The sequence below is a fragment of the Mus musculus genome, chromosome 7, assembly GCF_000001635.26.
Source record: "Mus musculus strain C57BL/6J chromosome 7, GRCm38.p6 C57BL/6J".
Lineage (NCBI taxonomy): Eukaryota > Metazoa > Chordata > Mammalia > Rodentia > Muridae > Mus > Mus musculus.
In genome coordinates this window covers 44,441,714-44,464,450 of record NC_000073.6, presented here as the reverse complement: position 1 = coordinate 44,464,450, position 22,737 = coordinate 44,441,714, and the positions used below count along the sequence as shown (strand labels likewise).

Here is a 22,737-nt window from a genome sequence, read left to right as displayed (position 1 = left end):
AATCAGGAAGAAGTGGGGACAGGGACAAGAGGGCAGGAACACAGGGTTCAAAGAGTTGGAGGGGAGGTGCCTGCTCCCTATCTCTGATAGAGGTGTGCACCCTGGGGCCTTCCCTGTCCACAGAGGGTCTAGTTGTGCTATGTGTGGATGACAGGCCAAGCCTGCATTAGGCTAGCCCAGGGGTCCATGTGCTGTGTGCCTGATTGGCTACCTCTCTATCTCCCTAGGCCTTCTCAAACTTCCCAGGTAACTTTAGCTGTCTGGAGGTTAAACCTTGGACACATGGGTCATGCAGAGATGTCACTAATGTCCCCACTTTAGCACTAGTCCTGGCCTGGCTGCACATTTTTCTCCTTGGTAATTGCAGACGCTGCAGGTGACTCTGCCCTCCATGTCCCTGGTCTACTTACCGTGTCCCTCATGTGGTCCAGACCTGTTTATTCTGTGCACCTCCATTGTGCAGACTCTGTCTCCCAAGTAGCCAGGGATGTGTGTGGAGGGGACTCTCTTGTGGGGACACAACCACTTGCTCACTAGTGTCCCCCAGACTGTCAGTGCTGCTTCCTAGGCAGCCGTGCCTATAGACGGACGGTCCCGTTAAGCGGCATGATGGCTTCCCGTTTCTGGGGAGGCACACATGGAGCAAGCCGGGGAGGCTGGGGTGTAGCTCTCCTGCCCACACTGTGGCCCACAGACCCCCCCAGTATCCCACAGTTAGTTCTCTTGTTCCATGCTACCCTTGGAGCTTTGCGGTCCTAGGTCCCTTCTGGCTTGGGTTGTGTGCTGTGTGTGTGATGGGGGAGGCACCAGAGTCAGAAAGGAACAACAGCTAGACATGGGGATGGAGACAGAGACACAGAAGGGCAGCTACTGAACCCCCAGCACATGGGGAGATGGAGCCGTGCTGCTATGTGCTGGGTGAGCCTGTTCCTCTCTGGAATCTCGGGGATAGAGAGTCCCAGAGCTGTAACTTTGGAGTATCCACTCTCCCCTCCTGGGAGGACAGCATCGCTGGCTGCCTATCCTCTCCTCGTCCCACCCTCAGGAGCTTTGTGCCCTGTTTCTCTTCAATACTTTCATGCCCCCCCCCCCAAAAAAATTTTTTTTTACTTTTTCCGTGTTTTTTTTTTTTTTTAAAGTAATTACAGAGCAGGTAGTGATTGACGCAAACCTCCCTTCAGTATCAAAAGAGTCTGTGGGGTGGGGTGGGCCTGCCAGGGCCGCGAGTGGAGCTCGCTGTTGGGGGCATTGTCGGAGTTGCCCCCTGGGCTCTGGTGAAGTTGCCTGTCTCTTGTGTTTTGAGGGTGAAGGAGTAGGAGGGAAGGACAGGCGTCAAACTGCAAAAGAAAAAAAAAAAAGAAAAGAAAAGAAAAAAAAAGAGCCATAAAAGGAGGGTTGTTGGGGTGAGGAGAAAAGGGTACCCCTCGAAGAAGCTCCTCAACCCCTGGAAGGTGGCGGGCAGGGCAGGAGGGCAGAGGACGCGGCAAGGCGGAGGGCGGGGCCACCTCTCCTGGTCCCCAGGTCCTTTCCCATTGCAGGACCCGCAGGCGCCGCCAGGGTTGCTCGGCAAGCAGGAGCATCTCGGGCAGGCGTCCCGCGTCCCGTGCGCCTGGGTTTAGATTTGTGTCTCTTGCACGTTCTCCTTGGAGCCGCTCTTGAAGAGCAGAGGTTCGTGGATGGAGTTGAGGCCGGGGCCTTTGGCCCCGCACCCGCCTCCCGGGTTGCCGCCGTAGTGCGCCTTGAAGGCGGCCGCAACGTAGTGGTGGTGATTGAGGTGGTCTCGCTCCAGCGCCGGAAGGGCCAGGTGGCTGTCCCCACCCACGCCCGCGCCTCCAGCCACCGCGGCGGCCGCAGCCACCGACACAGCGGAGGCGGCGGGCAGCTCGTCCTCCACGTTGATGATCTCCACAGTGCGCGTGGGCCCGTGGTGCTTGTGCAGCTGGTGCTGCTTGCGCAGCTTGTAGAAGGCCACCAGCATCACGGCGGCCATGAAGGTGATGGCCACGAAGCAGCCGATGATGATTTTGGTGGTCTTCATGACATCGTCTAGGTCCTTAAGCGCATTCTCCGTCACGTCCGTGATGGGCACCGTGAAAGCCTTCTCCGTGGGCCGCGAGGAGCGCGGGGCCGGTGCCGTGGTGGACGCCGAGGCCGGGGCTGCAGCATCAGGCCGGCCGCCGCCCCACGCGCCATCAGTCGTGGGCCCCGGGGGCTCCTTCTCAGTACCTCGGGGCTGCTGGGCCTCCTCCCCCGGCTGCGTCTCCAGCGTCTCCACGGTCACCGTGGTGAAGTAGGTGTATCCGCCCGCGCCCCCTGCACCGCCCCCACCCCCTGGGCCCCCGCCACCGGGCCCTCCCGCAGCCACGGGGTCCACGGCCGACACGTTAAGCGTGGCCGAGGCAGTAGTGTTGCCAGCCGAGTTTGTCACCATGCACGTGTACTGGCCCGTGTCCTGCACGGTGACATTGGTGAAGTTGAGTGTGCCATCGTGCAGCACTGAAATGCGCACACGATAGGAACCGTGCGTCATGAGCGTGCCGTTAGGTGTCAGCCAGTTGACCGACGTCATGGATGTGCCTGTGCGGCACTTGAGCTCAGCCGCCATGCCCTCGGTGACATTGAGGTCTGTGGGTGGCTCCACGATGACCGGGGCATAGCAGGTGAAGTGCGACTGGTCTAGCTCGCCAATGTAGCGGCCCTTGAGGCCGGCGGGCGCGTGGCAGCGTGCGCAGCATGTGGTATTGCTGGGCACTGTCTCCTTCAGCCACCAGCTGAGCCACAGCACATCACAGTTACAATGCCAGGGGTTGTGGTTCAGGTGGACACGCTCCAGGCGGTGAAGGGGCGTGAAAAGGTCGTGCGGCAGCGACATCAGGTTGTTGTGGGACAGGTTCAGCTCCTCCAGCGACTTGAGGTCGTCGAAGGCGTTTCGCTCGATGGTGGCCACTTGGGCATGCATCAGCCACAGCTTGCGCAGGCTGGTGAGGCCCTGGAAGGAGCCAGGGCGAATTAGGTCCAGCCGGTTCCCGGACAGCTCCAGCTCCTCCAGGCGCACAAGTGCTGTGAGGTTGGGGATGTCCTTTAGGTTGCACATGCCCAGGTTGAGGTAGCGCAGGTTCACCAGCCCCTCGAAGGCCGCCTCAGATATGTACTCCAGCCTCTTCAGCTCGCCCAGGTCTAGGCGGCGCAGTGAGGGCACACGGTTGAAGGCATAGGATGGGATGCTTTCGATGGGGTTGTTGCGCAGCCACAGCTCCCGGAGCTTGGACAGGTACTCAAAGGCCTGCGTGGGCACGGTTGTCAGCCGGTTGTCGAAGAGTTCCAGTGTGTTGAGACTGGGCAGCCCATTGAACGCTCCCACCTCGATCTTTCGCACCAGGTTCTTGCTCAGCTGCAGGATCTCCAGGTGCCGGAGGTGCTTGAATGTGTCCGTGCGGATCACCTGCGGGGAGACCAGTGTCAGTGCACCTGACAAGCGTGGGAGCAGCAGGCTGCTCCAGTTCACAGCAGGTGAACGCGACTCTGCGATCAGTATGTGGGCCTAAGGACAAGACCTAGGGCCTCTCACATGCTGGACAGGGACTCTGTGACTGAGGATTCTAGATGGTCAATAGCCACTGAGCCATGCACCAATCGCTCACTGGGGGATTCTAGGTAGGTGCTCTACCATTATCCTTCATTCCCAGCTGTCTTTTTACTTTGTATTCGGAGACAGGGTTTCATTAAGCACCCAAGGCTGGCCTTAAACCTTTGATCTCCAGGCTTCTGACTCTGGAATGACAGGCCTGCACCTCCAAGTCTGACTTACTGGTGCCTTTACTGTAGTCCATATTTTCCATATGCCCCTGTCATTCACCCTTCAATAGTCCTAAAATTTCACTGCTCAGAAAGGCGGAGAGGAGGCTCACTACGTGGGTTGCTGGGTGCTGAGCTGGGTGGACCTGCCCCCTCTGTTGGCTGTTTTGATGGACAGATAAATCAAGGCTGCGGTTGTAACCACAGTCTTCTCCCAACCCTGCCCTGCCTTCCTTGCTGTGGGGCCTGTCACCTGACCATGGTCCAGGGTCAATCCCTCAGGAAGGGAGGGCGGCAGAAGGCAGTTAGCTGACAAGAGACCATGAACGTGCCCTCATGCTGTTGGAGCTTCCTGAGCCTTCTTTTCACATCGGGATCCTGACTGGGGTCTTCATGGGCTTTGAGGGCATGCCACCCTAGGGAGAAGAGCTCTGGCCTACTAACCCAAAGCCTTCATCGCAGCAGCACCTGCAGGAGGCAGCTCGAGGTCATTGGCCCTGAAGCCTCACCTTCAGTGTTTGAACTCTTTATCCTCTCTATCCCTACCCCCACCTGCCCCCATTCCCTGTAAGGGTGTTTAGACCCACAAACCTGACACTTCACCATTCACAGCTTGCCACAATATTCTCCTACCCCTTACAAAATGTATACCTAGATGACCAGGGACAGAGATGTCCCATACAAACTTGAGAAAGGGTCTCATGTAGCCCAGGCTAGCCTTGAATTCACACGGAACCACGGATGACTTGAATTCCAAATCTTTCTGCTTCCACCTACCCGGTGTTGAGATTACAGGCTCTCCAGCATGTGATTTATACAGCAGTGCTGGGGGCTGCAACCCAGGACTTTCTGCATGCCAGGCAGGCAATCTACCAACTGCATCCTAACTCAAGGTCCCCTAAGGGACCATGCACGGTCCTGGCTTGAAGCAGTTCATCCTCCATGGCTATCACCTTTCCCCTTCCGTCATGCTTCCTCCTTATCGCATGTCCTGACAAGCTCCTCGGAACCGCAGGCTCACTCCTGCCTCCGAGCCTGTGTCTCTGCTGTTCCCCGAGGCTCTAAGCACCGGCCTACTACCTCTCACGGCCAAGTCCTCGTCTGCCCTTTCCACCTTGCTCTGGAGGATGTCTTGGTTGTGTCCCTCATGGGTGTGGGGTGCCCGTGTGGCTGTGTCACCCTTGGTTCTGGGTTTATGAGAGCGGAGCTGCCCTTCTGCAGCAGAACGACTTTTAAATCAGCCCCTCTCAGAACTCCTGTGTAGGACACCCATTTTTTCTTAGTGCTGGGTAACCCGGAGCCTGAAGGGCTCTCAGATTAATCCGATCACAGAGTCACACCCCCCAGCTCCTCACTTGTGCCACTGAGCCACAAGCACATTTCATGCGGACATTCATGAAGTCAGAGAACAGCCTAGGCACCTTGGTAATTCTTGGAGCTGTTGTGGTTTTATGGGGAAAGAGATGAGGAGGGACGAGAGAGCAGAACATGGGGACTCATGCATATAATTAATCCCAGTACTCAGGACTCTGAGACAGGGGGATTATTGTGAGTTGGAGGCCACCCTGGGCTATGAGTCTCAACCCCACCCATACCCGTAGCCCTTAAGAAGAAAACTCAGAAACTCTCACTGTGGTAAGTTAAGTGGCTGGAGTCTGGACTGAGATTTCAAGTGTAAGGGACAGAGAAGGGGGAGGAAGAGGAGAGAGGATCCGTCAAGACACACTGTGGAGGCTGGTGTCAAGTCAGAACCACAGACAGAACAAGCATTCCCAAACCCTTCTTTCCTAGTGGTGGGGATCATCTGTGCTCCTTTTAAGGAAATCTACATAGCAAGGGAAGGAAAGACTGGAAGACACAGTTCAGCCGTGTTAGCCTTTTGACACACCCACTCATTCTCCTCCTCTATAGAAAAATTATTTTGTGTGTATGAGTGTTTGCCTCTCTCTCTCTCCGTGTGTGTGTGTGTGTGTGTGTGTGTGTGTGTGTGTGTGTGTGTTACCCACACAGACCAGAAGAGGGCATTGAATCCCTTGGAACTGAATGCTGGGAATGGAACCCAGGCTCCCTATAAGGGCAGCAGGTGCTCTTAAGTGTCCACCTCTCAATCTACTTTTCTATGTGTACAACATTATAGATGATTAAACTTTAAACCTTGGAGGTTTTTGAGACAGGATTTTCTTTGTAGGCCTCGATTTGGAGCCAAGCCTCCTGAGTAGCTGAGAATACAGGTATGTGCTGGGATCGCCAGTCCCAATTGGTGTTTAATCTTGTTTGGTTGATTAGGTAGAGAAACGTTGGGAGATTAGTAAAGCCCACATCTGGGGGTGCCAGAGTGGGCAGGTCGAGAGACCAGGAAATAATGAAGCTTGGACCTACTAATATGTTTAATCCAGTGAGGGGCTGGGGGTGTGGCTCGGTAATAGAGTCCCTGCCTAGCATCCCCCAGTAGGGAGCTGGGATATGGCTCAGAGGTAGGACTCTTGTCTGAAACCTGTAGTGAGGGGCTAAGGGTGTGGTTCAGTGATAGAGAACCTGCCTGTCATATGTGAGACTCTGTTCAGTGGTCAGATGAGTAGTGGCTGCAATCCCACAGGAATACTTGGTTCTAAATTTTCAACTCAGCAGATCATAATCAAACCTGTCCTATATTTTGGTTTCCACTTTTTCCCCAACATCTTCCTTTCCAGTTGGTGGCCAGAGTTATCCAAGGTGCAATTCTGACTGCAGTGATTTCAGTGTGCATGTGCACACACACACACACACACACACACACACACACACACAGACAGACAGACAGACAGACACACACACACACACACACACTGCTCTCTCTGCATCCTCTCCTCTGCTCCAGGCACACCAGGGACACACATGGGCCCCCTTCACTGGTCACACTCTGAGTTCTTGGCACTCTCCTGAGAGTGGTACTCTCCTCTTCATCCTCGGGAATCCCAGGAGAGCCGTCTTTGGTATCTGCTAGCTCTTGTGGCCCACATGGTCCCACTTATCACATAGATTTTTACTAGCCCTATTACACTGGCTGCAACTGGTTTGACAGGCCATGTTCCTGTCTTGTGAGGAGATCATGGCAATGAGGTCTGCGTGCACAACATTCAGTGAAATCCTGAGGTTACTGAGCCAGATTTGAAGGTGAATAGGCCAGGGAGAGTAAGGCCCTGTGATGTGGAAGGTACTCAGTTAATGGGAACTAGATCACTCAGGAGACAAGACTCTGGGCACACCTCTGAGGGGGCATCTAGATTGGATTCGAAGACCTACCCTGAATGTGGGTGATGCCCTCCTACAGACTGGGGAGTCGTGGACTGAATAAAAGGAGAGACTGAGCTGAGCACCTGTGGACTAGATACAGTGTGACTAGCTGCCTCCCCCTCCTGCCACCACACCTTTATCGACTTGTTGGACAGCACCCAGAGAACTGTGGGTCAAGAGTCAAGGCAAACCCTCTTCCCTGAGTTGCTTTTCTCAGATACTCTCTTATAACAGTGAGAAAAGTTACCAGCACAGACCCTTGCTAGACAGGACCAGGGATGCTGGCGACAGCCTGCTCATCTTTAAGTATGGGTGACAATGCCAGAGAGTGAAGCCCAGTGACAGCACTTGGGAGGCTGAGGCAGGAAGGTTGCCATGAGTTCAAGAAGGCAGGATTATGAGTTTCAGGCAAGTGTCATCAAACTTAATGTGTGCCTCATGAAGACCTTGAACTCACATCCCAAGTGCTGGAATTATAAGTGAGTGATTTACACAGGGCTGGGGATTGAACTCCGAGCTTCAGGCGTGATAGGCAATCACTCTAGGAACTCAACTCCAACCCCACCCTAAAGTCCCTGCCTTTTGGTAAAAAGCTTAGCTCATTCACTTTTATTGTAACCATGAACACACAGGAATTACTTCTACAATGCTGCCTGGTGCTTGCACCTATCCTTTTCTGCCTCTCCTGTGGATTGGAGTCCTATGATTCTATTTACCCTGTACTGCTTTAGAATGTATAGATGACCTCTTCTCTCTAGTGGTTGCCCTTGAAACACTGTGGTGGTTTGAACAGGAACGGTCCTCAAAAATGGGTTTATAGATCTGAATGCTTGGTCATTAGGGAGTGGCACTACTGGAGGGATTAGAGGGTGTGGCCTAGGTGGAGGAGGTGTGGCCTTGTCTGAGTAGGTGTGGCCTTGTAGGAGAAAGTGTATCTCTGGGGGTAGGCTTTGGGGCTTCAAATGCTAAGGTCAGGGCCAGTCTCTCTCTCTCTCTCTCTCTCTCTCTCTCTCTCTCTCTCTCCCTCCCTCCCTCCCTCTCCCTCTCTCTCTCTCTCTCTCTCTCTCTCTCTCTCTCTCTCTCTCTCTCTCTCTCCTCCCCCCCTCGCTGCCTGCTAATCAGGATGTATAACTCTCAGCGCCATGTCTGCCCACATGCTGCCATGCTTCCCTGCCATGATGATAATAGACTAAACCTCTGACACTGTAAGCCAGCCCAATTGAATGTTTTCCTTTGTAAGAGTTGCCTTGGTCATGGTGTCTCCTCATAGCAATAGAATATTGACTAGACAAACACCGTGTTTTCTCTTAGTTACCCTGGTCGGGTGCCCTAGTACCCCAAGCAGACACCACTACACTGGCTTTGATGGATCTTCTGAGAGGGTCTGTGTCATTCTGGGCCTTCCCTCAGGACAGATATGAACAAGACAGATACATTTCTAACCTCACAGAGCCCATAGTATGGTAATTAATAATCTATAATGGTGTAATGTGACACTTCCAGCATGCTGGGGTGATGGGCCTCAGTACCCCAGTACCATCCAAAACACTCCAGATGTCCTCTGAGGCTGGAGTCAGGGTCACGAGGCTTCTATGATGGCTGTTCTTAGTTGTCAATTTGACTACACCTGGAATTAACTAAAACTCAAATGGCTGGGCACAACTCAGAGGGATTATTTTTCCTTTTCCTTTTTTCTTTTTTTTTAGTTAAATCACCTGAAATGGAAAGTCCTACTTCTAATCTGGACCTTTGAAGTGGGAAGATCCACCATTAATACAGATCCACCTCTAATCTGGGCCACACCTTCAGATGGTGTTGGGGTACTGAGGCCATCATGCCACTGAGGCCAGAAGCTCCACAATTACACCAAATGGGTAATTAATTATCATGCTATGGTTTCTTTGAAGTCAGAACTGTGTCTGTCCTGTCACACCTGTCCCCAGGGAATGACATAGTCTATATAAAAGACATGGAAGAAGGAGGCTTGCTCTCTCTGCCTGCTTGCTCTCACTGGCAAGTCCATTCCTTCACTAACATTAAAGTCTCCTTCTTCAGGATTCCAGTGCCCACTGAAGAACAACTGAGACTGCCAGTCTCATGGACTGAACAATTACTGGATCCTTGGATTTTCCAGTGGTAGACAGCCATTGTTAGACTAGCTGGACCATAGCCTGTAAGCCATTCTAACATGTCTTATCTGTCTGCCTCTATCCATCCATCCATCCATCCATCCATCCATCTATCTATCTATCTATCTATCTATCTATCTATCTATCTATCTATCTATCTATCTATCTATCATCTATTATATATCTATATTCCATTCTCTCTCTCTCCCCCCCCCCCCCTCTCTCTCTCTCTCTCTCTCTCTCTCTCTCCCTCCCTCTCCCTCTCTCTCTCTTTCTCTCTCTCTCTCTCTCCATCCATCCATTCCATCCATCCATTCCATCAGTTCTGTCCTCAAGAGAACCCTAACACAACTATTGACAGACATCATGGCCATGGTGATGGGCTCTTGTAGCAGGGAGCCTTCCACCTCTTGCCCAAAGTTGCTGTGACAAAGGAGAAAGAGGACCGGGGTCAGGAATGACCCTGCTGATTCTTGCCTGGCCCCAGCCCTTCCTGCAGCCTGGCTTCTCAGACACTGTGCACTTGGCTGCAGTCTGTAACCAGGACTGGAGCTGAGCGCATCACACCATGTTCCGCTAGGGCTTTTAAGAAAACAAACTGTCAAGAGATCCTTTATTAAAAATTTAACTGTGGTAGGAAAATGATTAAGTGGACCGTTCATCCTAATGCTATTAAGATAAATTGTTTTCATCCGTGCTGAATGTAATGAAGCAGGGGGAAAAAGTTGAGCCAGCTTATGAGGGTTATGGTTGTTTTAGTTTTTGTGACACAAATTTTTGATTTCGAGTTTAAAAGATACTGGGCTGGAGAGCTGGCTGACTCAGGTAAATGCTGGCCATGCACACATGATGTCCTGAGTTTGATCTTTAGAGCCCACATAAGAATCTGGGTGCATCTGTGACCCCAACACTGGGAAGGAGGATGCAAGATGACCCTCAGGGTTGGATGGCCAGACGATCTAGCCACATAAGTGAACTTCAGGTAAAAATGGTGGAGAGGGACAGAAGAGGACACCTGATGCCAACCTCTGACCTATACACATGCATGCATGCCCATACCACACCATATCACACACATAACACACACATATACATATACTCACACTATACACAGACAACATGCGCACATACACTACACCACACACACACATATATACACACCACACCATACACACACACATATATATTGCACATATCACATACATTGCACCACACACAAACACATACACTCATACATACACACCAATACCACACATATACTCACAGCACACACACACACACATATCCACACACCCCCACATCATACATCCACATATACCCATAACACACATCTACATAAACACACACACCACAATATACCCACACTGCACACACATGCACATACACACACGCATATATATATTGCACATATCACATACATACACATTTATACCCACAGAACATCGAAAATGAAAAACAAAAAATCCAGCTGTTTCAATGACAGCTTCTTGTGTTTCTCTCTTATCCTTTGAAAGGTGCCTTCCTCTTCCACCGAATTCTTTGGTGGTTAGCACATGACTGGGACCATGTGTTGGCATCAGATTGGCAACTTGGTCACCCAGGCTTGGATTGGTCTTCCTTCCTCCCTCCCTCCCTCCCTCCCTCCCTCCCTCCCTCCCTCTCACTCCCTCCCTTCCTTCCTTCTTTCCTTCCCTTGTGGCCAGGGCCTGGGGTTTCCCCCTTGCCTGTCATTAACTAGGAAGTACGAGGAGCTGTGCTGAAAAGCTGATCCCTAATTCTACTTCCTGACTCAGGCACCGCCCTCAGTGTCTCACTCTCTCAGGCCTCAGGGTGCTGTCTGTGCTGAAGAAGGGCTTGCAGGGCTGATGGGTCCCCTCCTCCTTCCTCCCCCTCGACTGTGAGAAAATACAGGCTGGGAAAGACAACTCTGGCTGTGACTTCATTCATGGAGGTGGAGTCTCAGGGTCTAGGTTTAGAGTGAGGAGTGTGTGGCCCTCAGACAGAGGCCACCAGGCACTGACATAGCAGTCCCAAGTGTGCAGTGTGACAGCTGCACAAGGGGAGATGGGACGAGAGGTGAGGGCCACCAAGGCCTTGTTTCATGCCATGCTGGGGATGAACACAGCCACACTGTAGGTGAGCACTCAGCCATGCCCCTACTCCTAAGCCCCCAGACTTTTCAGTAGCTCTGACAGGGGGAACCTGTTATCCTCACTTTACCCAGGATGAAGTGGGGGTCTATGCAGTTTCCATAATGTACCTGAGGCTGAGAGTGGACCCTCTCTGTCCCTGGACACAGAGCACTCGGGGGCTGATGGGTGGATGAGCAGGTACGGAAGGGGCCCCAGGAGGAGGAAGGTGCCTGTGTCACAGTGTTTACAGGGTCAGGGTGGATGAAATGGAACTGAGCTCAAAGGAAGGGTGTGCTGTCTCATGGTTGTAGACCCACCATGCAAGTGGGTTATGGGACATTGCAGACCAGCCTGGGCTATAAAACAGAACTCTACTTTAGTCCCCCCCCCCATCCCCCCTTACACACAGTTGGCAAAGTGCTTGCCCAGTTGGCAGGAGGGCCAGAGTTTGATTCTCAGAATCCATTAAAAAGAAAGAAAGAAAGAAAGAAAGAAAGAAAGAAAGAAAGAAAGAAAGAAAGAAAGAAAGAAAGAAAGAAAGAAAAAGCCAGGTGTGGTGGCAGGTGTTTGTCACTTCAGGATGGGAATCCCTGGAGCTCACTACCCGGGGAGCCTGGCCTGACAGCTGAGCATGAAGCACTGAGAAACTCCCCCTCACAGGATGTGGCCACTACCAGAGAATGGTGTCTCAAGTTGTCCTCTGGCCTCACAGACACACCATATACCACACACACAACACACACCATACACACTATACACCACACTCCATACACATATACACATACATTCCACACACACCTTATAGCAACACACTACACAACACACATACAACACTACACACACACACATACAGCACACATACATAAAACATACACACAGACCACACCACATGCATATACACACATACACACACCACACACACTCCACACATATACACACATACACTACACACACATACATCACACACACAACACACTCCACACAGATACACACATACCACATACTTATACCACAGACACACCACACACACCATACACATACACACTCACACACAACACAGACACACAACACATACCACACACACAACACACACTACACAACACACAACACAATCCACAAATATACTTACATACACTACACACATACACACACACACACACACACACACACACACACACACACACACACAAGAACTCAGGGGTGGGCCTGGGAAACTTCAGTTGGGGAAGTGGTCACAGCCTCCCAGCCCACCCCCCACACTATATAAACTAGGCGTGGTGGCACTTTTTTGTCATCCCAGCCTTTAGGAGGTAGAGACAGAAGAATCAGTTTTTCCGAGCCTGTCTTCTGCAATGCAGTGAGGTCAGGACCAGCCTGCGGTAAATGAAGCCCTGCCTCAAAGAAGAAAAAGAAGGGGACGGAGGAGAAGGTAAGCTAGCCCAGCACACAGCTCAGTCGCAGGAGGCAGGCGTGGCCCTTTCCCAGGATCCTCACAGACAGATGTGGGAAGGAGGTGCCATCCAGCTGCAGACATCAGCCTCGGCCTCCCTTGTCTACAGCAGGGGCTCCACTCTCACTGGGGGTTCTAGGCAGGCACAGTACCACTGAGCTATACCCCAGCCATCTTTTTACATTTTATTCTGAAAAATGGTTTTACTGAGTCTCCCATGCTGTCCTCCTACCCCAGCCTCCTGAGCATCTGTGGAGCCAGGCCTCTGCCACCACACCAGGCTCGGCATCTGCTGCTTCTGGTTACTTGTCCTGATTGCAGATTGGAGGCTCTCAGTGAGCAAACATTTAGAAAACAAGACATCACGGAGAAGTTAAATTCCCCACAAAGAGCAACCTTGAGAGAGAAGCATGGGCAGTATTTTTGTGCATTCCTTGTGAAATGGTTCTTTAAAAGATTTATTTCTAGCTGGGTGGTGGTGGTGCACGCCTTTAATCCCAGCACTCCAGAGGCAGAGGCAGGTGGATTTCTTTTTTTTTTTTTTTCTTGGTTTCTTTTTTTTTTTTAATTAGGTATTTTCCTCGTTTACATTTTCAATGCTATCCCAAAGGTCCCCCATACCCACCCCCCCAATCCCCTACCCACCCACTCCCCCTTTTTGGCCCTGGCGTTCCCCTGTACTGGGACATATAAAGTTTGCAAGTCCAATGGGCCTCTCTTTGCAGTGATGGCCGACTAGGCCATCTTTTGATACATATGCAGCTAGAGACAAGAGCTCCCGGGTACTGGTTAGTTCATATTGTTGTTCCACCTATAGGGTTGCAGTTCCCTTTAGCTCCTTGGGTAATTTTTCTAAGTTCGAGACCAGCCTGGTCTACAGAGTGAGTTCCAGGACAGCCAGGGTTACACAGAGAAACCCTGTCTCAGCAAACAAACAAAATCAAAAACAATGAAAAGGATTTATTTATCATCAGGTGCATGGTGTTTTGCTGACATGTATGTATGTATGTATGTATGTATGTACGTATGTATGTCACATCTGTCCAGTGCCCACAAAGGCCAAAGGAAGATGTCAGATCCTCCCACAGCTAGCGTTCCATGTGGTTGTGAGCCACTGTGTGGGTGTTCAGACCTGAACGTAGGTCTTCTGCAAGAACAACCCCTCAAAAAAAAAACCCAATTAAAATATTTTATGCATATGTGTATTTTGCTTGCATGTGTGTATTTGTACCATGTGTGTGTTTGGTGCCCTCAGAGGTCAGAAAAGGACATTAAAGTTAGGAGGGTCTCATACAATATGTGGATGCTGGCAACTGAACCGAGGTCCTCTGCAAAAGCGGCAAGTTCTCTTAACAGCTGGAGCAGGTCTCCAAACTCCCTCCCTGTGAGGCTTTAAAAAATTAACACTAGGGAATCATTTGGAATTCCTCCTATTTTGAAAGCTTGGTAAAATTGATTGATCAATTGATTAAAATGGAATCTCACTATATAGCCCATATTGACCTTAAACTCCTGGCAATCCTCCTGCCTCAGCCTTCTGAGTCAGTTCTTTAGCTCTACACCTTACTAAGAGTTTGATGTCATATATGGGGCACTTCAAAGTGTCTCACAATGTTCTTTAAGACCACATTGTAAATACCTATTCAGAATTCGCAGAGAGGGTGTGGGGAAATTCCTTCCCTAGCCATAGCTAACTATGCAGAGGGAGCACGGGGCAACCAACTCCAAGATGTGGGATGCCGGCTGTTAGGCCATCCTCAAATGGGAAGTCTTTGAACCTTGAATTTCCTTCCAGGGGCCATGGTGGAAGGGCTGCATACAGCCTCTGTGGAGGCAGCTGCACTTTGCTAAGTTAAATGAGCACACGGTCCTAAGACTTTCCCTGGAAGAAGCCATCAATGGAGATCACTCTGCAGGGCCTGGGGCGAGCTTCTGGGAAGAGTGAATGCACACACAGGGACTAAGTTCAATGCCCAGCACTCACATACAAAACTTGGTGTATAGCTCATAATAGTGATCCGGGCACAGAGAAATAGAGACAGGAACTGGCTAGGTAGCAACATAGCTGATTTGGTGAGTTTTTGGCCTGTGAGAGTCCCTGTCTCAAAAAAATGAGGTGGACAGCTCCCGGTGAATGACACAGAGAATGGGACCACAAGCACGCACACATGCACACGCGCACACACACACAGCAGCAGCAGCAGCAGCAGCAGCAGCAGCAGCAGCAGGAAGGTAGAGACCACCATGAGTGTCTGAGGGTGGTTGTGGGCAGGAGGGGTATGGGACGGGGAAGGGTGCTGCATAAGGAGACCAGCCAGGTGGAGTATCTTCTGGAACAGAGTGGAGGATGGAGGGGTGGCTGTCTACCCTCTGCTTTCCACACCCCAACTTCTCCAGGGCCTAGTGGCCTGTCACCAGACCAGAGTAACCCTGGGCCCACATGCTCAGTTAGATTGTGGAGTCCAGCCCATTTGGACAACTGGGGACCAGTGGGCAACTGCAGATTTAAGAAAAATAAAATGTTCTAGGCTCCAAACTAAGCAATCAATCTAAATAAAACCAAGCGAGAAGATTCCTCTTCCAGCCTACAGGGACACTTACTGTCCCTGTCCTGTGTTAGAGACTCCTCCCCTGAGCCTACACACATAACCACGATGGTCACATGTTAGAGAGAACCCTGTCAATTGTCCCGAGTGCCCAGTGTGGTCCTCTCTGCCTTCACCCCCTGCATGGCATTCTCTGGCCAGGCTACTGTGGAAACAGGTAGTGGGACTCTCTCAGCCATGCAGGTTCTCACAAGAGGGCACTGTGAGGACAGGGACCCCGCTCAGCAGAGGGCAGAGCTCTGGACAGGCTTCTATCTGCTCTCAGATGTCTGCTGAGGATCCACCACTCACTGCTCTTGCTCTGGGTGCTGAGGATGCAGAAGGGAATGGTGGCAGGGCAAGGGTCATAATGGAGACAGTTGACAAGACAGTAATCGGGCAATGGTGTGTGTGTGTGTGTTTGTGTAGTCTGTAAGGATGGTATGTTGACTGTGTGTGTGTGTGTGTGTGTGTGTGTGTGTGTGTGTGTGTGTATGTGCAGTCTCTGAAGATAGTATGTTAAGTGAATATGTGTGTGAAGTCTCTGAGGATGGTATGTTAAGTGAGTGTGTGTGTTTGTGTGTGTGTGTGTGTGTGTGTGTGTGTGTGTGTGTGTGTATAGTCTGTAAGGATGGTATGTTGACTGTGTGTATATATGTAGTCTCTAAGGATGGTGTGTTTTGTGTGTGTGTGTGTGTATAGCCTGTAAGGATGGTATGTTGAGTGTATGTGTCCACCCAGGGCACAGGTAGTGATCAAATGCTTCTCTGATCTTGAACTCCAACCCAGCAGGCCCACTTCTAATCACAAGGGTTGATTCTGGAGCAGTGGGAAGATGCGGCATGGATATTTCCAATTGCAACTGAGAAGTGAGCAGTCTTTCTTTAGTGCCAGCTATCACCGTGCTGGGACCAGAAGCAAGGCAAGTACTCTTGGCTGGAGCCTTACAGCCCAGTTCCCCAACCCCTCTGCTGCAGTTTGTAATAAGCGCACAGCACCCCAGAGCGCAAGCATCCAGCCATTTAACTAGTCTCTTCTTGATGACATGAATAGTAAGCTTTTTATCGAACCACATTAGAAACCAGGCCTGTGATACATCTATGTAGTCTCAGCACTTTGGAGATGGAGTTCAAGGCCAGCTTGAGATGCAAGTGAGAATCTATTTCAAAAACCCTAAACCAAGCCAAATCTAGTGGTACAGGCCTGGCAGCTCAGATCCTCAAGTAGGCAAGAGGCAGGAGGATGACAAGCTTACAGTGTGCCTAGGTTATAGAGTGGGTTCAAGGCCAGCCTGGACAACTGAGTGAAACCCATCTCAAAATAAAAAGTGACAGAGGGCTGGAGATGCCTAGAACCTCCCAGGGAGGGGCTGGGGTGTGGCTCACTGGTAGAGCTCCTGCCTAGAATTCCCTAGTGGTTGGGATTGGGGGTGACTGTGGCTCTGTGCACATGTTGGAAGCTCTAGATTCCCTCTCTAAATACTGCAAAAACAAACACCCAGCCGTGACAGCTCTGAGAAAGACATTCCTGGCTGTACCACCAGGTGCCAAAACCCAACCTCGGGGCAGCACTGAACACTGTGGTTCTCATTTCTGAAAAGAAAGCAGGCTGAGGCCAAAGCTCTATGGGAAAGTGCTTGGTGCACAAGCAGGAAGACCAGCGTTCCTCTGAGCTCCAGCACCAGTGGAAAAGCCAGGCACGGCGGTGCACATCTGTCACCCAGCACTGGCAAGGAAGACAGGAGGATCCATGAGGCTGACTGGCTAGCAAGCCTAGTGCTCTGTGCCCAGAGAGAGCCCACTTCAAAAGAAAAGGTGGAAAGTAATTGTGGAAGACACCTGGCATCTGTCTACCTCTGCTTCCCTATGCACATAAACAACACACACACACACACACACAGACAGAAGCAAAGGCCAGATAGGACCCTGAGGATGTTCTAAGGACATCAGTTTGAGGACTCCAGACAGGAAAGAGCCTGTGGGATTCTGAGTAGCTTTTGTCTCTATATGTTTATCTAGGTGTATTTTCTAAATTAATCTGTATTCATTCTATAATAAATAATTAAAAGATGCATTTACATAAGCCCAGAAAGGTATGAAAACAAATGTAAACAGGAGTTATTTATATCTGGGTGGTGGGATGTGTTGATTTTTTTAAAAATATGGATAATTAAAACCATTAGTTTTTTTTTTTCTTTTGTTGTGTGTTGGTTGGATATGAAGCATGGTCTCTCTGTGCCTAGGCTGGCCTGGAAGTCACTCTGTAGCCCAGGGTGGCCCTCACAGTTATCCTCCTGGGATTATAGGTGCACGCTGCCATTCTGAGCCAGCACTACATTTCCTGCTCTTCGGGCAGCTCCTGCCCGTGGGAAGGCAGGCTCTGGATGGAGGCCAGGCTCACTGGTCTCTCCACTCTGGACCTCAGCTTTTAGGGAGGTGAGAGCCTTCACAGTGGCGTGCAGACTCCCTACGCAGTGACAAATCCGTGCTCTTATTTTACTGCTATTTTTTCATCCTTTGATGATCTCCATTTTGTGGCAGAGGGTCTGCCCCTAGGGAGGGGCATGGCATACAGCCCAGCTGAGGCTGCAGCTGGAGAGATGAGGGGCAGACTTCAAATGAACTGGCAGAAATGGTGAGGTGGGCCTGGAGAAGTCATGGATATTGCCAGGTGCAGTGGTGGCACTGGGTCTCAAGATTCTCTAGTTTGCCTATCCTTGCTTCCCACACACCCAGAAAGAGCCTGTCCCTCCCCGCAATGTCCCAGGCTTTGATTCTTCTCAGAGTCTGGCTCTCCAGAGAGCTATATGGGGCCACGGAGCCCTCTGCTGGGGACTGGGGTCTAAGACCTTCTGTGAGGGTGCCCTCCTCTCTCCTACGTGTATTAAACGGGTACAAGGTAGTCTACACGAGGACTTGGAATTGACTCGATGCCTTTTAAACAGTGGCCTTCAGCCAGTGCTGTGATTCACAACTGTAATCCCTATACACAGGAGACTAGAGCAAGAGCATCACTGCAAGTTGGGGGGCAACCTGGGCTACAGAGCACGCTTAAGGGCAGCCTGAGCTGCCTATGGAAAGAGTTCCAAACCAGTCAGGGATACAAAGTGAGTCGCTGATCCTATCTCAGACAGATAGATAAATGCATAGATGCATAGATAGAAAAGCAAAACAAAACCCAAGAACCAACCAACCAACAACAAAATCCTCATGGGGGTGAGCACCATGTCTGCTCACAGACACTGGGTCTGCAGACAGCTGATGGCTGGCTGGGGCGCTGCTGAGCAATCTGCAGCACTCAGGACAGCCCCACCTCAGCCTCCCCGCTGTAGAAAGACCTGTTCCAAATGTCACAGCGCAGAGGTGGGAGGCGGCTCCCAACAGCTCACTCTGCCACCAGCACAGCCCCTAGCCCCACCGCACGGGGAAGGTTGTACACCAGCCAAAAGGCAGCTAAAGTCACCTGCAGCCTCCACTCACCACTCTGCCAGTACCAACCCTAAACCCTGAGCCCCTTGGCCCCCATCATTCACCCAGCCAGTTCTCCAGGACCGGAAGGAAACCAGCCCCCACTAGAAGAAGACATTGAGGTTTTCTGGAGATGCCAGGTCAGGCCAACACAAGCGATGGTGAAGTGGAAGGGCCTCTCCTGGCTACCTCAAGGCACCCTGTACTGTGGTGTGGGGGTGTGACAGGCACCCCAGGAAAACGTACACAGCCTACATGGAAATATATCGCAAAGGTGGGCGGGGCGAGGACGTGAATCCGTGCGCAGACACCAGGAACTCCAGGATGAGAGGGATGAGGAGGGAGGCAGAGGCTTGCACCCTTTGTGCCTTGACCCACGGGCCAATCAGCGGCGGAGGCGGGCTCACCTGGATGCTGTTCTCTTGCAGGTTCAGGTAGCGGGTGTTGACAGGGATGCTGGCTGGCACCTCGGCCAGCTCCCTCCGCGTGCAGATCACCCGGCTGGCCTGGTTGCTGCAGGAGCAGGCGGCTGGGCAGGAGGTGGCTGGCGGGGAGCCTCCTCCAGCGGCTGAGGTCACGGCCACACCGCCCCCACCAGCCCTCAGGGGTGGGGAGAAGAGCCACAGGAGCAAGAGAGCCCCGTGGGGCCAGGACATCCTACCAGGCGGCAGCAAGGGGCACGGGGAGCCGCGGATGTGGGCCTGCGCCATCCTCAATGTTCATACTCCGAGGGCACGCTGGGGGGCTGTGGGAGAAGAGAGGGTGTTGGTCAGTAAGCAACAGGGACTCAGGCTGCCTGAGCTTCATCAGGCTCAGTTCCACCAGAAGTCCCTACCCCTGCTCAGAACCAAAGTTACAGGGACTTGGCCTTCCTGTGCCAGACCTCATCCTCCTCTGGGCCATTCTGCAGAAAGGATAAATGAGGCAAGAGAGAGGACATTTGTGCCCAAGGTCACTTGGTTAGTAAATGGCAACGTCAGCTAGATTCAAACTTAGGTCCTGCCAGGCCTGGGGTCGCAGGACTGCCCTTGTAGTTGCTCAAGATGTCGAGGCAGGAGCATTGAAAGTTGCAGACTGGCCTGGGCTAGAGAGAGTACATCCAGAGCCAACCTGGGCAATGCAGTGAGACCTCGTTCAAAACTAAAAAGTCAACATGTGGCTGGGCGGTGGGGCACATTCCCAGGATGCTCAAGGCCTTTGTTTCCACCCCTAGAACTGTTTGTTAAAAAAATTTTTTTTAAGTTGTGTCATTGCATTGAGTTCAGTTAGACAGGTAAGTATGTAGAGATAGAGGGACAGACAGACAGACAATGAGGCAAAGGCTCTGCCGGGGTGAAAAGCAACACTGATCAACTCCTATCACACACCAAGCGGGTTGCAGGTCCCCTGGGAGGCAGCGTCCCATCCCTCCATCCCTCCCTGCAGGTCTCTGTCCAGGTGTACGGGCACCAGAACCAGACATGAAGGCCCATCTCTGTATGCCCTCCTGCCCACCCTGGGGTCATCCCTCACTCCACTCAGGCCCTGTCCTGTCCTAGACTTGGAGGAGAGGTAATCGAGAGGGGACAGGAGGTAGCTGGGTTTCTGGCAGGAGGTGGGAGGCTGTTGGGGTGCCCCCACCCTGTGGTGGCCCTGTTGGAGACTATAGCAGTGCCCATGGGCCTCAAGATTGCAGGTGCTCCAAGGGAACACAGCCTGTGGCGGGACCTGTGCCAGCGGCTGTCGCAGGACAGGGCTGAGGAGCTGATGGAGTGGGGATGGAGCAGTAGGGACCCCCATGTCTGTGTCTGGGATGCAGGAATTCAGGGTCATTGTACACCCCCCCCCATCCTATCCCCTGTTTTCCTGAGTCCCGGGGGGAGGGACTCAGGCTAACCAAATGGCGCGCAGATAGGGCAGTGACTGCAGCCAGCACAGCAGGCGCCCTTCCTATGCATCAGCCGCTCCTGCCTGTGGAGGGCGGAAGCTGCTGGATTTTGTGCCTTGTCAAGGCCCACTGGGTGGCAGAGGGGGTCTGGCCTCAGGACTTACCCTCTGGCTCCCAATGGTCCCTCCACATGGCACCCCTGAGTGCTCACACACATAGAATCCCCTGAAACGGGGGGGCAGTAGGGGGAGAGGGGTCCCCATAAACATGATCACCCACCCACTCACACAAACAGCAGAGACAGACACACCCTCACACACGGCCTCTCTAATCCATGGACACAGGGCTGCCTGCCCCCCATGCAGGTGCGCATGAGCGCGCAAGCACGCGAGCGCGCGAGCAAGCACACACACACACACACACACACACACACACACACACACACACACACACTCCTGTAGCCTCCAAGATTTTAACCCAGATAGAAATATGTGTGCCGCCGCCGTGTATTGGAGCAAGTGTGTGAAGGCAGGGCTGGAAATGGAGACAGAGATGGAGACAGAGATAAAAAGAAACAGAGATGGAGACAGAGAGACAGACCAAGAGAAAATGACAGAGATGGTGAGAGGCACGGAAACAGAGACAAAGATAGAAAAGGGGGGGAAAAGACAAAGACAAAAACCGGCACAGAGATAGACAGAGGCCAAGGGACAGAGACCGTGACAGAGAGGCAGAAACAGAGAAATAGACAAAAAGACGGAGATGGAGAGATGGACCCAGGAGCAGAGACTGACAGGATCAGAGAAGCGGAGGCACGAGAGACCGAGAGATAGACAGAAAGACAGAGAGGCAGAACCCCCCCACCCCCCCACCGCCTCAGGGCTGGCCACCACACGCTGCCTTCACTAGCTTGCCTCGGCAGGGGCCGGGGGCCTTTGTTCCCACACATGTGGCCAGGGAGCTTTCTCCTCAGTCCACTCGGCTCCACGATCCCCACTTCCTGATACTCTGGCAACGACCAGCCAAGGGTCTGTGCTCACCGAGCCCACCATCCCCCAGGCCAGCGCCCGGGTCTCCTCCCCCACCAAGGCTGCCAGTGCACACCCCGTCGAGGCTTCTGCAGTAGCAGCTCCCCTCCCTCCCCTCCCGCCTCTCCTGCCACCACCATCTCCTTGTCCTTGTCTCCCCGCTCCCAGAGCACACACTCTGAGGGACACTCACCCTGGCGGCTTGGCTTCCGATGGCCTTCTCTCTGTGCCCCAGGCCCCCCCCTCCACATGCCTGCAGTTGCCCGGGGCCCTGCCACCCCAGCTTCCTACTGCTTCCCGTTGAGCTTGTGCTGAGGGGGGGGGCGCAGGGGCTTCTTGGGTCTCCCTGCACCCCCCCCCGTCTGTCGCCCTCCCCACCCTCTAGGGGAGCCTGGCCTTTTTCTCTTGGCCACCACACGAGCAAGCCCTTGCCTCCTGTGGTCCTGTGTCCCCCACTTTACTCCCCCCAACACCAGCTTCCTTTCTCTTCACTCACAGACACAGCCTCTGCCCCTCTCCCCAGCTCCCCGACTCTGTCTTGTCTCCCCGAGGACCCCCAGACCTCTTGTCGGTCTGTCCTCCTCCTCCACTGTCCCTGTCAGTCTGTCATTGCTGGGAGCCTGGCTCAGTCAGGTTCCCACTGTCCGTCTGTCTGTCCTGGGGCCTGCCTCCTTGTCTCTCTCCCAGCTCTGCCTTGCTCCCTTTCTCTGCGATTACAATTTCTAGTCACACGGCAGTGCAGAGCCCAGCTCGCTCCCTCCCCGCCCCCTCCCTCCTTCTTTCTCTCCTTCCAGCGGGGAGGGCGCTCCCTTCCTCCTTCCCTCCACCCTCACTCAACTCCCCCCTCCCAGCTAGCTCGGCCAGGGGGTGGCCTCCCCCTCCCCCGCTAATCAAAGGCTCCGTTATCTAATTAACCCGTTGGTTCTGGGCAGTCAGGGAAGGTCGGGGGAAGCGGGGGAGGAAGGTTGTCGGCTGTGCTGCCAGGGGAGAGGGGTTTGGACTGTGCCAAGC

The 22,737-nt window shown here is 52.6% G+C and overlaps 1 protein-coding gene and 1 long non-coding RNA gene across 2 annotated transcripts; one reads left to right on the top strand and one right to left on the bottom strand.

The window, feature by feature from the left end:
- Positions 1-1,099: 1,099 nt before the first annotated feature.
- On the bottom strand, positions 1,100-21,964 carry Lrrc4b (leucine rich repeat containing 4B). The gene is made up of 3 exons (NM_198250.1): positions 21,920-21,964; positions 19,239-19,576; positions 1,100-3,442 (listed from the first exon to the last, which is right to left on the bottom strand). The coding sequence occupies exons 2-3, from the start codon at positions 19,539-19,541 to the stop codon at positions 1,616-1,618; spliced, it is 2,130 nt and encodes a 709-aa protein (NP_937893.1). The 5' UTR covers positions 19,542-19,576; positions 21,920-21,964; the 3' UTR covers positions 1,100-1,615.
- Gm39003 lies at positions 12,484-17,558 on the top strand. The gene is made up of 2 exons (XR_882057.3): positions 12,484-12,758; positions 16,154-17,558. It is a non-coding gene; the product is annotated as a predicted gene, 39003 (long non-coding RNA).
- Positions 21,965-22,737: the final 773 nt, after the last annotated feature.